At 28.7% G+C, this 16,439-nt stretch overlaps 2 protein-coding genes across 4 annotated transcripts; one reads left to right on the top strand and one right to left on the bottom strand.

The window, feature by feature from the left end:
- Positions 1–12: 12 nt before the first annotated feature.
- Positions 13–5,354, bottom strand: LOC118440784 (putative ATP-dependent RNA helicase DHX34). Its single transcript, XM_035864324.2, has 15 exons — positions 4,252–5,354; positions 4,010–4,176; positions 3,675–3,881; positions 3,456–3,588; positions 3,243–3,391; positions 2,932–3,164; positions 2,667–2,853; positions 2,353–2,547; positions 2,075–2,284; positions 1,617–1,985; positions 1,285–1,460; positions 1,069–1,179; positions 859–980; positions 545–800; positions 13–472 (listed from the first exon to the last, which is right to left on the bottom strand). Exons 1-15 carry the CDS (start codon positions 5,009–5,011, stop codon positions 184–186), a joined length of 3,564 nt encoding a protein of 1,187 aa, XP_035720217.1. The 5' UTR covers positions 5,012–5,354; the 3' UTR covers positions 13–183.
- A 781-nt stretch (positions 5,355–6,135) lies between these two features.
- Positions 6,136–9,424, top strand: Zip88E (Zinc/iron regulated transporter-related protein 88E). Of its 3 annotated transcripts, none has more exons than XM_085657592.1 (5): positions 6,154–6,287; positions 6,376–6,586; positions 7,422–7,758; positions 8,207–8,374; positions 8,461–9,424. In XM_085657592.1, exons 2-5 carry the CDS (start codon positions 6,405–6,407, stop codon positions 8,668–8,670), a joined length of 897 nt encoding a protein of 298 aa, XP_085513718.1. In that variant the 5' UTR covers positions 6,154–6,287; positions 6,376–6,404; the 3' UTR covers positions 8,671–9,424. The 3 variants fall into 3 exon arrangements, with proteins under 3 accessions (XP_035720543.1, XP_085513718.1, XP_085513719.1); XM_085657593.1 differs by having other exon boundaries at positions 6,157–6,287; positions 6,388–6,586; XM_035864650.2 differs by having other exon boundaries at positions 6,136–6,586.
- Positions 9,425–16,439: the final 7,015 nt, after the last annotated feature.

Genomic DNA, 16,439 nt, shown 5'->3' with positions numbered 1-16,439 from the left:
CTATATAATTACTTAACTTCAAATGTATGTGTATGTGTATATATATAAATGTACAAATATATAATATAATGTATATTTTTGGTTATTTGTTACATCTGCATTTATAAATGAATTTAATATTGCCCATTGTACTGAAGTGTATTAGATATTCTGTTTTAATTAAATAATAACATATTAAATTGTTCACGATATATTTGTCTTTATATGTTGCCTTTTATGTTTCAATATTTCAATAGGTGTAAGATGAAAAGTTTTTGAACATTCAGGACAATTGTAAGCCTGACTATTAGGTTTTGACTTTATATTTTCAACTTTATCAGTAGTTTCTTTTGCTGATGACTGCATACAAGTACTTTGATGTTGGAGTTTTTCTATACTGTTAAAGATAGCTTCTACGTTGCATTGCTGACAAGTCCAGGTAGTTTCACACATATCAACAGCTATTTTGTCACTCCAATCAGTTTCTTTCATACTACATTAAAAAATTAAAAATATTATTAAATTGTAAAAAAATAATTAATCAAATTTGTATAATTTTCCCTACCAGTTATATATAATATTATCAGTTAAATATATTCCTCCTTTCACTGAATTACATATAGGTTTAAAATCAACTTTAAAAGGATTAGGATCAATATGTACAAAATTATTGCCATTGCCAACATAAATTGCTTTTAAATCAGCAGGTAAAAGTCGCTTTATTACATATGGAACTGTTGTATGCATATAGTCAATTAATTCTTGAGTAAGTTCATGTTCTATCTTGCTAATATTAAATATATTATTTGTAGTTCCTGAATCTAAAAATAAGATTTTAATTAATAAACTGGTTATTCTTCCTGGTTTTCTTAATTGTACCTTTTAGTCTTTCATTTAAAAGAAATTCCCATTTGTGACGTAACTTAGTAGATTTCATTAATAGTGTCTGACCAGTATCAGGTACAGGAAATTCTAATAGTAGCCATGCATCGCATACTATCCTAAAATTAAAAATAAATACACTTCTAAGTTTGTAATAAATTTACAAATATATCGATATCATCATAAAATAATTTTTTATGGACTTACATTGAAAACGTAGCGTTAGTATCAATTTCTTGTGCAAATAATAATAATGTTTGTGCAGCAGGCATTTTAAGTGTGTTTACTAAGTAAGGTTTTGTAGTTTCTAGTAGAGATCTGGTAGTAATACACAATATATAATTAGGAAAATAAAATAATTTACGTAATTTATATTTGTACTGTTTAAAAACAATAGTATAAAAAAATTTTTTAAATACTTACAAATATGTTAATAATTGATGTTTAGAACTAACAGGAGTTTTGCTTTTAAAACCTGGTATTGATGTTATATCATGTTCCTCCAGTTGCAGAACTTGTGGATAATTACCAAAGAAACTCATTGGATGTAATGCAACATATGGCTTAGTTTTTGTATGAAACAGCTGCTCACTTGTAGACTATAAAATTATAATATAAATAAGAATATAAAAATAATATAATTTTTAATTTGCAAAAAAAAAAATTAAATATTTTTAATTCTAACTTTTTTTTTTATATAGTATAATAATATAACTGCATTAGTTATTATACTTATGGAAAATAATATTTTTTACCTTGCAATAATTAAATTCATCAGCACATGCAAATTGTGGATATAAACCACTACAAAGTATTAATTTTAACATTGTTAGATCTTTATAACTACATGCAGTAGCTGCTGTTAAAAGATTTTGAACTTGAGTTGCGTCATTTTTCATTCGAAATTCAACATCTTTTATGTCTATTTCATCATCATTATTATCATTATCTTCTAATTGTATATCAAATGTGTCTATTTTCAATTGTTTACGTTTTCTGGGTGCACTTTTTTTATAGGTTTGTTTAAGTGATTTTAGAAGTTTTAATTCACCATGTCGTATTGCTCGCTCGGCACTAGTCATAGAAGAATTTGGTTCGACTACACCTTTTAATAGGCCACAGTCCTGTATATTGTCATGAATAGTTTTATCAATTAATATTTAATATCACGTAAGCATAAACAAGTCAAATATTTATGATTATTTTAACTAACTTGAAGTAATTCTTTAAATTGTGTACGTAATTTTATCATTTCATAAAATCTTTGTTCCTCTAAGCCTCTTCTTCTACACCATTTTCTGCTGTTACTTCCGCTTCCTCTAGATTCGTGTATACTTTGTTGTTTCACTTCCAACCATTCTCTAAATGCATTTAATAATGTTATAGGATCACCATGGTCAGATTCTAACTTTTTCCTAGATGTCTTTAACAATTTTTAAATATAATTAAGGAAAACTGTAATGAAATTAAACATTATTTAGCAATTCTTACCTCACATTCTATGTCTTTATAAGCTCTGTTGGTGAAAGGAGTTTGTATGCTTAAAGCAGCAGCAAGTGATAATACTGGTTCAACTTGATGGAAAATAGAACCCATTATTAACATTTTTCCTATTCTTATATCAACTGGGAGACGTGCTAATGTTACTCCAATAGATGTTAATTTTTCATCATTTGTTAACGCTCTCTAAAATGAAAAAGAAAAATATGTTAGGTAATATATTATGTGTATAATAGATAAAATTGATTTAAATTTATAATCAATAAACAAGATGAATTCTATGTCTTTATAAACTAATTACTTACATGCTCCTTTAATGATAATATTGAGTTTTCTATGCTTTGTGATGGTGGAGGTTCTATAAATGGAAACTTTCTTGCATCTGGTAATCCCATAGCAATCATTTGTAATAGTAAAGAATCTAAAGGTACACGTTGTATTTCAGGAGTCGAATATTCTTCAAGAGCTGTATATTCCTCTTCAGAATAAAGCCTATAGATAAAAAAATTCTTAGAAGTATAATAATAAAATATTTATTATTATATTATCTGAAAACTTTAATTAACATACCTATAACATACACCAGGTCCAGTTCTACCAGCACGACCTTTCCTTTGTTCTGCACTAGCTTTACTGATCCAGAATTCTTTAAGGCGTTCCATTTTACATAAAGGATCATAACTCATTTCTTTCACTTTACCGCTATCTACTACAAATCTAATTCCATCTATGGTAATAGAGGTTTCAGCAATATTTGTAGATACAATACATTTTCTCACTTCATCAGGAGCATAATCAAATACCTAAAAAATATTTTTTTCTAGTATGTTTTCATTAGCTAACACTATAAAATTTATTTAAAATATTATCCAGTCTTATACTTTATCTTGGTCAGCAAGAGAGAGTGAGCTATGTAATGGTAAAACAATCCAATTATTTTTTTTTGTACTATATTCCTTGGCAGCATCTACAACTGCAGTAATTTCTTTCATTCCGCTTAGAAATATTAATAAATCACCTTTTTCATCAGCTAAAAACAAATTAAATCATTATTGTAACATATAAAGTTTTATAGATAAAATGTGTAAACTTACCTGGATATTTGTGATCAATCATTTGCATTATTTGTACATATGGACTGGGATTAAATCTATTGTTCTTATATCTCATATCTTCTATAGTAATAGGTCGGAATAATAATTGAATTGGATATAATCTTCCAGGAACCTAAATAAATGATTCCAATAAATAACATGAATAAATAATAAGTGCGCATTATTATTTCTTTATATTACAAATATATATTATTTAACCTGTATCACTTTTGCATTCTCTTTTGCAAAGTAATTACTGAACAACTGTATATTGATCGTAGCAGACATCAGTATTAACTTTATATTAGATTCTTGATGTATAATACATTTCATAACACCTAATAGGAAGTCACCATGTAAATTACGTTCATGTACTTCATCCAATACTACAACATCATAGGGTAATAATCCTGATTCACCTGATACCTACAGATTTAATAAATTTCTAATTTATGAGTATATCAGAAAATTATTAATTTGCTATAACATATTTTGTTTTTTCTTGTTATATTATAAATATATTATGTTATCATTGAGATTAGCATAATTTTTACTTGTCTTAATAGTAAACCCTCTGTAATAAAAGTAATTTTTGTTTCTTGAGTTTTTTGTTTTTCAAAGCGAATTTGATAACCAACTTCATTATAGTTCTCAGTTAATGTTTCAAAAGCTACACGCTTTGCTAAAGATATGCATGCTATTCTTCTTGGTTGTGTACAAACTGTAAAAATGAAGCAATTAGTTATTTGATATGACATTTAATAAAAATATAAAATATATAAATAAAAAATCTTACCAATTTTATTAAAACCAGCAGAATATAAATATTGGGGCACTTGAGTTGACTTTCCACAACCAGTGTCACCAGCTATAATAACTACTCTTTCTTGTTTAATTGTTTCAATAATTTCATTTTTATATTGAGCAACAGGTAGATTTGCTTGTGTTTCTCTAAGTTTTTTTAATTTAGTAAATTTTTCTTTTTGTTTAAAATCTAAATATAAACTAATTATATATTTGAATTTCAATAATAGCCCTTTTGTTAATGCTTTAGTTTCAGGAACTCTGGCAAATAATTCTCCAAAACTTAAATTTAATTTGAAATTTATACAATGTGTTTTATGATATATTTTTGGTACTCCAAGCGAATTCAAATCAGAGACTCTTTCTATTTCATTTGTATTATTCATTCTTTTTTCTATCATTTCATATTTATGAACAAATTTCCAAAAGTCATTTGTATCAGGAATCAAGTTTGTATTGGCTGTAAATACTTTATTTAATTCGTTTGTATATTTACTAAAAGAAAAGTTTTTAATATCATATTGTGACTTATATTCATACGGTTGTTCAGTGCCATGATCTGTTAAATCCATTTGTTTATATTCTTCATCTTTATTCCTTTGCGAAGTTGAATGATCAAACGAACTATGTGAACTTAAGGATTTATGTTTTTTACTTTCAGTAATATTATCGTCTCTTTTATTATGTCTTTTTTTGTTAGAAACATAGTCATTTTGGTCACGATTATGATTAGGTGCATAATGAGATGACATGATTGTTTTAATATTTAGCCTTTAAATTAAAGGAAAGTTTTAATTAAACAACTGTTAAAGTACACAATTAAATGGCACAGTTAAAAATAACATGTTTTTACTGAAGTATATACAGACTACAGCTGATTGTAATAACGATAACATCGAGTAAATATAAATGATCTATGAATTTTAAGATAGATGGTAAATCCACATAAATAAAATGTCATAAGCATCAATTAACGAACAACTTATTTATGTTGATTTCATTTATGTCAGTTATTTCGTTTTTGATGATGCAGTTTATTTTACGAATTTTATCTTTATTATATATATTTATCATTTTCTATGACATACCAAAGAAAATACACATATATTTTCCTATCGTTATTTAGCGTAGCTATTTTTATCATATTATTATTTCAGAAAAAATCTTGTCGATAATCTTCAACTTTTTTATCATATTTGTATCGCGTTCTATATTACCGATATCCTAATAGAAACGGATTATAGCGCTACTATTAGCAAAAATTATAACTAAAAACTTCTAAATATATATTTCTAAGCTCATGAGATAAGTAGTTGTCAAATTCGTTTTAATATTATTCGTTGTAAATATTATTCGTTGTAAATATTAAATATGATAAATTAATTCAATAATAGTTATAAATCAATGTACAATAATTGTATTGCTTTAGATAAGATTGATTGAATTGGAAATGAAATGTATTTACCTATGTTCAAATTATTATTTTTAAATGTGTGCATTTAATTAAGTAATGAAAAAAATAATGAAATAAAAATCAAACAAAAATAGATGAATTGAGAAATTTATTTGTATGAAGAGAAAACAAAGAATCATTTCTTTTTGAATAATTTATATTAGCTGTAATATTAATTCATCGATTGGAATTTTAACAAAAGAACAGATTATAAAGAATCAGATTGATTTGTCTAAAAAAATTTATTGAAAGCACTATTCTATTATTTTCGAATTTCGAAGTTCACATGAATAATCCTTTTGGATGGTACATTTCTATTAGAGTGGATATCTATGTAGACGTTATTTCAATGTAGATGATTATTTTTTTCGTTTTACTTTCCGATATCTTTCGAGTATTGATCTTATCGTGTTCAGTAGATTAACAAGAAATAAGAAGAGTCTTTCTGATTATAGCGTACAGTCTATAAGAGACGTTTAAAGGTGCATTTGAATAAAAAAAAAAAAAAAATGTACGTGACCGCGACACAAGTGAAAATTGCGTCGATACTCACGATCGGCATTGGGAGTTTTGTCGTGAGTATTGCGCCAGCGTGTTTCGTTTCACATGTACGAGATTTTCAACATAAGTTAATTCTCTCTTGTGTACTTTGTTTCGGCGGAGGGGTCTTATTAGCCACTTCGATACTTCACATGCTACCAGAAGTAAGAGAGTCCCTACCGAAATACGGAGAACTCGCTATTTCTTGTGGATTTCTTTTACTTTATTTCGTTGACGAGTGTGTTCATTATTTTTGGGGTAGCAATATCGATTATTCTTCAAACTCGTATAATCATGACCACGGAAACAGAAATAGAAACTTTCAAGTTTGTGGGTAGGTATACGAAAATGAACATCTTTATCACATCAAATTGTATATTTTATAGATTATATGACTTTCAATTCTAATTATTTTTTCAATCGAGATGTACTTATGTATTATAAATCTTGATGTGTTCGTAAGTAGATAAGATAAATTTTCTTTTGTAATAGTTTTACATGCATTCTTATTCCGCGTCGTGTTTTATTCTTAAACATCTTATCTTTTCAAACCACAAATGATTTGTGTTAATAAATTGATATACATACAAACGAACCAAAGATCGATAGCTCGGGTTTAGCACATCCGACGATAAAAATAGAAGTGATGTTGAGAAAAATACATTCGTGTCTCGAGCACAGCGGTATCTTTTATCTTTAGCGTAATCGATTCTGTTGGTCGCTATATTTGGTCGACTTTGAAGCATCAAATTGTTCGGAAAATTCGTTTAAAAGATAAACGCATTATCGGGTGTCTTAAGATGCGCATGCGCTCGGTTGACCGGCCTTTGTGGTGTTAAAAAAGCTGTCATGTTTGCTAAACGAAACGAAACTTAACGAAACGAAATAAAACTTAACGAAACGAAACGAAACGAAACGAAACGAAAATAGTATCGATCAGTGTATATGTTAACCCAATAAGATTTTAATGATTTTATTTTGATAAAAGAAAAAGCATTTAGGATCTTTTATTTTACTTTTATAATTTTGTGATATTATTTTTCTTATTTCTTATTATTTGAGAAAAGCTTTCAAAGTAATTGATAGCACTACGATAAGACAATGTTTACTTTGAATCCCCTACAATGATGCGTCGATGGGCAATTATCCAAATGGAATCTTGATTATAGAGAATATCGACGCCCCCATTCTCAACAGTTTGGTTACAACGTAGCAAGCCAAAACGTGAGAAGCGTTTACCCGAATGAAACTAAAATGGGGTATCAATCGAATTTGCGCGAGAATAATGAATACACCAATCGGAAATCAAGTTATTATGGATCGATGCAATACGCATCAAACGCACGTGCCTCTTATTCCAACGAGGAGTTGACATTTTTATGTCACGGCTCTCACACGGAACCTTGCTCGGATGCCAAAGTGGGCTCTGTAGGCCTTTTACTGGCACTCACGATTCATTCGATCTTGGAGGGATTGGCTATTGGCTTACAAAAAAAACCGGCTGAGGTTCGTAATATTATTAAGTTTTGAGTTTCATGAAAATTTGTTAAAGTTTTTTATCATGGAGAATTTCTCTTTTTTTTTTCTCTTATAATCAAATAATCGTAATATTTTTCAAAAATGATTCAAGTTTAGTTTCTTTAAACAATTCGATTTCAAACTTTGACAATTCAATTATGCTTTTAATTGTCGATGTATAGTAAATAATTGTTAGTAAATAATAAAAGTGTATATAGTAAATAATAAAAATAAGATCTCATGGAGTTGTAGATATGTCGCTGATAATGTGTTATGGAACGTCATGATATGATTTGAATAGATTCCTTTTTTTAGAACTTCGTTCCATTGATGATAATATTTCATCGATATGCCTATTAAATTGACATAGATTTATATATTAACTTTTTCATAAAATCATTTTAAAATATAATATCTTATTTTTAATTAATTACAGATTCTGCTTTTCTTAGTGGCCGTGGCATCTCATAAGTTTATCGTTGGATTCTGTATGGGTTTAGAATTAGTAGGTACGGGTAATTCCACGTGCAAACTCGCCATAGCGAGTTTTGTATTCGCCATTAGTTCTGTTATAGGTATAGGAATTGGTATGTTTACGTCAGAGGTAAGTGATGGATGAATATGCTTTTGATGAAATTGAACAAATCATTAGAAAATTTAATGTTATTTTAAATGGAAATTTTTATGTAGGGAAATGCATCATGGTCTCAAGCATTGCTACCGATTTTGCAAGGATTAGCAGGAGGGACGTTACTTTACGTTACGGTCAGTGAAGTTTTGCCACGTGAAAGAGCGAGATGGCACAAAAGTTCACGCCGTTCCGCCGGTATTTTTCAATTTTTTTCGACTACGACCGGATTTTTGCTAATCTTCCTTATGAATACCTATATTAGCACTTGAACGGAATAAAAATTAAATAGATTTCGCTGAATAGAGATTAAATGAGGATTGTGTAAACGTTTTTAAACGATGCTTGGTGATACTTAAAACTGTTCATCAACTCTGGTTTTATAATGGTTTATACCAACAATGAGTACAGGCGTAATTCTTGAACAAGGTGTCATTTTGAAAAAGCTTTACTTTCTTTGAAAAAAATCCTATCAAAAATGGTATTTTTTCAACAATAGTTTATGCATAAAAATTAAGCTTTTTAAATAATTCGAAAAAGCCATGTTCTTTCTTAAATCTTTATCTTTAAAATAAGATTTTGCTCATCAAAATCGTTCAAGAATTATACTTGGACTCACTGTTAAAGTAAATGCTATTTTTGACATTTTTCGTGAAAAAAGTTTCGTACAATGGCGCAATTGAATTTTGAGGCAAAAGAGAAAAAGCTATTATTTCCACTACTGGTATTCATATAAATATCAAAGTAGCGTGCGTTTTGTTCCGTGAAGTAAACGATTGTTTCCTTATTTGTATGTGTAAACCGGTATTCAGGTTTTTTGGTCCATTCAAAAAGCAAGGAAACACGTTTTGTCCGCTCACACGAAAAAGCCACGGTAACTTACTCAGGCATTTTAATGAGCTTCTAACTGATAATCCTATGGTAAAAATAAACAACAAATCCGTGTTCAGACATTCATATTAATAGGTCTTAGGAATAGTATATAATTTTGGAATAATTTTATAATTATTTAAACGATGTATAATATACACGAATTACAATAAATTAATATTTAAACAATAATGTGCATTCTTTTGAAGATTACATTTAAATATCAAATAATTTCGATTTAGTATTTCAATAAAGTTAAACTTTAAGTTCGGTGCCGTTAACAGCACGTAATATTAATGAAAATTTTTTACAGATTTTGATAGATATTAATTTTTTCTTTTGCATTTCGACGAGTAAATATAAAATCCCTCTTTCCATATAGTCAAACTTCAATAATTACATTCACTCCATTACTTTGATTTTTTAATAATAGTAATAGTAATAGTAATAGTAATAGTAATAGTAATAGTAATAGTAATAGTAATAGTAATAGTATGAAAGAGTAGAGTCATCTTTACCCCGTGGATCTCTATAAGCAGCAACCTCCACGTGGTGAGATCTGGGTCGGTAATACTTGCGATATATTGAAATCTAATTGTAAATTATGTAACGCAAGTATTACTGGGCGAATAGCTGCATATTTCGGTATATTTTCAAAAACTTTTCAATCAAATTCTGAGTAAATATTATAATATTAAATAGATAAATAGCTTGGATATAATAGAAATTTGTGAATAAATATAGAGTATATAAAGTATATATATTTACAACTAAAATCAAGATTTTGTCGATTATTTTAATTAAAGATAATAATTAGTGAATATAGATTTATATATTATATATTATTTTTATATCGTTTCCATATTACATCTGTGAAGTAAAACTTATTTTTTTTCTGTAGGAGTAGTTTTTTATTTATTGCATTAATACTATTACTATAGTAATATACTAAAGAAATTTCAATGAATTTAGTAATTTCTTTTTTCCTTGTAATGTACTTGAGAAAACGGAAAACGTAGAAAAGCTTTATCAAACTGCGGTATACGCTTCTAGGATTGTATAGTTACCAACGAAACATTTTTGTCTTACGTCGTGTACAATGCCCTTTATGTATTTCAATTTCTGCCATTTACAATGAATCCTGTTAAGAAAAAAAACTTTAGTTATATACTTTATATCTTTTGAGATATGTTGTTCATATATATGTATATATTGTTTAAAGTGTGCAATCTTCCAAATGGAAGAAAGTAGGCTAAGCGGGTCTTTCATGAGTGCTCTGGTTTTTTTTTTTTTTTTTTTTTTTAATGAGACAGCAATAATTACTCCGCCGAATTTAATCCATTAGGGAACAATTGCCGTTCTAAGAACTTACGTAGTAGAGTTTAGTCTCGTTTTGATGATAAGATTCGTAAACAGAAATTATCATTGATTCGAAAACAATTATTTTTTTAACATTGTTGACTTTGTTAGTAGTATATTTGATGAAATGTGATTTCTATCGAGATATGATATTTATCTATATGAAAAACTTATTCGATAACTTATTTGATTAGATATTAATGATATACATATTAATGATTAGATATTAATGATAATCGTATAGTATGTGAACTAAAATGAAATTTAAATTAAAGTGTGTTTAAAAAATTACGATTTTGCAAGAATGCTAATGGTAATTGTTAATAAGATAAGAGTTCTTTCTATTTACTCTTTGTAATATATATATATATATATATATATATATATATATATATATATATGTATATATATATATGTTCTTGAAAAGTGGTACATCGGGAAGAATATTTTTATTGAAAAGCCTTTTCGTTTCGAATAGAATACAAAAGAAAGTAATCTTAAGTTTCATACTTTCCGATAATATTACTCTTTGTTGCAGTCGAAGATGATGGTCAATACAGGAGTCGATCAATAGAAGTATTTTGAAGAAAAGAATGGTGGATTAAAATTTTCTTTGAAATTCTTTATTAAAAGAAATATATTAATTTTAGTATTTATCCATAATGTTGGTACTAATTATCGTTTTTAAATTAGGATTGGAAATAGTAAGCACAAAACATATTATTCGTACTTACATATAATTATATTCATGCCAGAATCCAATCTATGTTGCATATATATGATCATTTTCGTATAATCATTGTACCATTTCAGTAAGCGGAAATTACGTGATTACATGTGAGAAGCTTTAATTTCAGGGAGGTTAACACGTTGCTAACTGTGGCGAATAATTCCATTATTGTGTTATCATTTGGCTTATGGTGTAGAATTTGTTGTTTAGAGAGAGAGAGATAGATAGATAGATAGAGAGAGAGGGAGAGAGAGAGAGAGAGAGAAAATTTTATATATATACAAAATTAATAATAAAAATAATAACAAGTTCTATTTCGGCAGAATATTTTTACAATAGATTTTATTTTTGATGATTCTTATAGTTTTTACTTTTCATCGTATAAAAGAATTGTAATGTATTTAATAAACTATTTATCATATCGTCAAAATTACAGTAGATCATTATCGTTGTTAATTGTTTTTTCTATATTCAAGTAATACGAAGTGAATACTTATGATCGCATATAATGTTAAAATGTTTTTTTTTTTGGTATAAAGTGATATTTGATGATTCGATTACGAAGAATCATTGAAGTTAAACAGAACAATTGTCTGGTATATTTATGAATTATCGTTTTGTTTTTAAAATATTATTTTTGACAGTTTCCACGTATTGCTTTTTATGTGAATCCTTTATGATTAATCAGGGCGGAAAAGCAGCTTTCATTACGTGAAAAAAAATAGTTCAATTTTTTCGGCCGAGAAATCTTGAATGAAATTTTATTAAAAGAATTATTTTGATCGTTTATTTGAAAGATAATTGAAGGATATTTGAAAATATTAAAAAATTGGATAGTTTATAAAGTGATAGTATGATAGTTTATATTTTCTTTTCTTCATCTTCTTCCTCCTTTCTTTTCTTTTCTGAATAAAATTTCTTTTAGAAGTAAACGTAGTTTTTTTTTCAATTTTTCTCTTGATTATTCTTTTTTCCAGGATAGTTTCTTCAATCTTCAAAAAAAAAGCCATAAAAAGGAAAGTCCTTGGATATCTAGGACCAGTGTTCTAACGTCAATTCTGTCCTTCACATACTCGAACGTAAAATAAATCAAATTACAGTCAAGTATGTTTCAGGGTCGAATCGCTGTGAATGCAATTCGATTGATTCATAGCTTTAAAGCCTTAGGGTGATCACCTACTTCGATTCGTTTGAACGAAAGATGACAACGTCTACGTGTAAGAAAAAGGCTATCATTTATTTTCTTATTGTCGTCGATGCCATAAGGCGTTAGATACGATCACGATAAAACGTTCATTTCCTTCGACGTGAGATGCTTTTACGAATGGTTTCTTAAACGCCATTAAACGGCAACTGTCCCTTCCATCTGTTCTAAGCGCTTGTCAGCAAGATAATTCGTTATATTTCTCTTAACATTTCTGCTTATGAGATCAAAAATGGAGACTGGGAACGACTGCAAGTTTAATCGAACTGGTTGGTGCTTTTAAACGACGTTACCACGTCCTTCCCCACCATTAGGAATACCAATGGAGGAGTTCGATCGGATTTCTTGAGGCTTGGGTAGATTCTAATATCGCGACACGGAACGGAGGAAGAATGAAAGGTGAAGAGTAATGCGGGGGAGAGAGAAGAAGTTCAGCATCGAGAAAGAGAATGAGAGAGAAAGTGAGCGAGTGGATAAATGAAAGGAGAGAAACGAATAGAGAAAGAGAATACGTCAATGGAAATGGTGTAAGTAGGAAAGTGGAAGTCTCGAAGAGAAAGGAATTTGATAATCGGTTTTGAGGAATCTTTAATATGAAGTTAAAATAATCAGCGATTCTTATGGTAAGCCTTTTTCCTTATCTTAAAATGCTATTTCTTTCAATTATCTCTCGTCTTTTCAAAGAAGGAACTTTATCTTCAATTTTCTCAGTTCTCCGATAATCTTCTTTTAGCAGAATAATCTTTTCGAAAATGTTCTCATTATATTTGATACGAACTATTTGATAGAAAATATTGGAAACAACGTTGAATTGTTTCTCAGAAATAGACGTATAGGTTTTTGTTTTAAATCAATAAAATTTAGTTTTATTGTTCATGAGATACGTATACATATTTTCGTGCATAAGGTTTTACAAAGAACATAATATATTAATTGGAATTTTATCAACTTGAAAAGCCGTACGTTTGAAAACGAACGAATTTGTCTACGAATTTGCTCGCGAAAAGAACGTGCATAAGTGAGTAATTTTTCTTTGGACAAACAGGGCTTTCTTTTTCTCACTTCTTTGCTTTTCTTTCACAGACCTCTCTTTACCAACTACTTGTCGTCTTGCAATTAATAATACGGGGTCAAGCTGTGTAGTTTTAATAAGATCTAGAATTCAAGCGCAAATTCGGCAGAATTTTTTATTCTATATTATATGATAATGCAAAAATAGATTGTTTCGTGACAGAGAAAAGGGAACTTTTTTCACGCGTTGTTAACGATAAAACTACTCTTTCTTGTTGAAAGTGGAGTATATACATATGTATATCCATGTACTAGATATTCATATAAGTATATAGTATACATGTACAAGTATGTAGATACGGACCGTTTCTGTAAGAATACACTTTTGTATCTTTTTTTTTCAATCTCTTGGTCTCAAATACTTTTGAAAATCATTGAGGCGATCATTTAGATTGAACCTATTTGAATGATATCTGCAAGCGAGAAACTAGACAATACAAAAGCTCATTCATGTTAATACTATTTGACGGTATAGCTCATTTAAAGCTGATTTAATGTATCTTAAAGTTTGTGTATTGTTAGAGAGATGCAATTCGTAAGCACGTTAAAGTATATATAATACTCATTATATTGAATTTCCGTCTGAGTAGTAAGAGGCATCGATTAGCTGTACCACTTTGTTTCTTGATGTAACGCGAAACATATTTGAAGTAGGTCAAAACATTTTGTTAAGGATGTTTGTTTAGTAATTTAACTTTTTGAGTTCGAAATCCGAGATATCCGTCCATTAAACTTTCTTTTTTTTACCGTCCTGGTTCTATGTCGAGATAATTCCAGTAATACATTTTAACTCCTACCACAAATCTAAAATTCCTAGGACAATTAGTAGACCAACTGGTGGGCAATTTTGCGATCGATCTATGACATTATGCGGTAGACCATCTACTTCCGATAGAGGAGAACAATTAAATGGCAAATTTCATATACTACGACGGAATGACGAAGAACGAAGCAAAGAATGCTTAGTAAATTCTAAATAGAAAAATAAAATAGGTCAAAGGTGAGAATCAGGTTATCACTATGATATTTGGAGCAAAAAACCAGAACTTTTCGCATTGGGGATTTTTTTGAAAAATATACTAACAAGAAGAAAAACCATAAAACGTAATATGTATTATAATACTAAACCATATCTTTTATTAAAACTAATATATTCCACCGTCAAGCATGACTGACAGCTAAGATTTAAAAATTTTTGTACTTCTTTTTTCGAAGTAATAACTATGTCGAGCATTTCCATTATTTCATTCATACGTTTTATAGCTAATATTTTCACAAGTTAAGTATCCTAAACTTTCTGTCGGATCATAAAGAACAATTTTACGTCTTATTCATCTGGATTGGACAAAAATAGCAAAAGTTTTAGAGGAATGACAAAAACGTAGATTAAGACTTTTATATTAATAATATAAAAATTCATTTAAGTAGAATTAATTTTATGAGTTTTATAAAGCAATAATTGGTTGAATTTATGTCTCTCAATGTGCGAAGAAAAATAATTCCCATCGAGTTATCGGATATCCATACTAAAAAGTATTATGATCGCAAAGAGTTAATTGATTTCTTTTTCTATTTGACGGTGAGAACTTATTATTTATTATATCGGATTATAATGAAGCATATACCTTAATCTTGTCAGCTTTTAAACATGAATACATATACATACCTACTAAAAAAGATTCTGAGGAAGTATCCATTATAGTTTTATTTCAATGTGAATTTAAATATTTATGACATCATTTAAATATCTTTTAAAAAATATATCTTCTTTTCATCTTTAGATATACATATGTAAGTATCTTAATGCGGTTTAGAGATAGGGCATCGACCATCATGTTTAAAACCGAACCTTGCCATCTGTGAAAATTAATTAAAATTCATAATAAAAATCCTTTGAAGTTCGGCGAACCGAAAATTTATCATATGGTGGATAATTAGTGAATGCACTTTCGTTACAGCGTAAGTTACGTGCCACAATTTCACGCTCGTGACGTCAGCAATACAGACACGTTCGACGACTATCGAACTTCTCTTAAAGTTATAGGCTGGCTCTTAAAATAACTATACTACACTTTATCTGGATTTACTTTGCTTGTATTCCATATCGGCATTAAATTATAACAAGACGTGTTTCTCAAAGGAAATGATATTCAAACTAACGGTCTCGATGGAACTTCATTGTCGACGATTAAACTATAATTTTGAAGTAATTTTCCCATAATATTAAAATCTAAAAAAGTCAAAGATAACTCGACTCGATTGAATTATATTAGAAGCTTGTTACTATCTCAAACTTTCGACGATTATATTTTTACTTTAACTCTCGATATTTTATTTCTCGCGTATAATCTACGCGTATTTCTTTCTACGGTCCATTATCCGGAGTAGAGTATTATGGTAGATAAATAGTTAGTAAATGAGCTATCATCTTGAAAAGGAAAATGGTGTAGACAACGGATTAGAGTAGAAGCTATGGCTTCCGAAAGCCGTACGGATTAGTATCTGGAAAATCCGATGGTTTCTCTTAACTCTTAACTTAATCGGAGGAAACATTGGGCAGACGTAGTTGATCGTAACACTTTCACGGAACAATCCAATTCGCAAAGAGCTTCATTTTTTAGCGACAAGATGCCCGATAAGAAAAGAGATCGACCGAAGTGAATGTCATTGAATTAAACATCTCAGGATTATTTTCATCTTATCTTTTATCAATGCTTTTTACGTTGGATCTATTATAATGGACATAAATGTGTTTGCGTCTTGGATTTATTAGAATCGTATGTAGTATGTAAATACATATTTACGGC

This window comes from Vespa mandarinia, chromosome 6, assembly GCF_050613455.1.
Source record: "Vespa mandarinia isolate Hongniang chromosome 6, ASM5061345v1, whole genome shotgun sequence".
NCBI lineage: Eukaryota > Metazoa > Arthropoda > Insecta > Hymenoptera > Vespidae > Vespa > Vespa mandarinia.
This window is presented reverse-complemented; position numbering and strand designations above follow the sequence as displayed.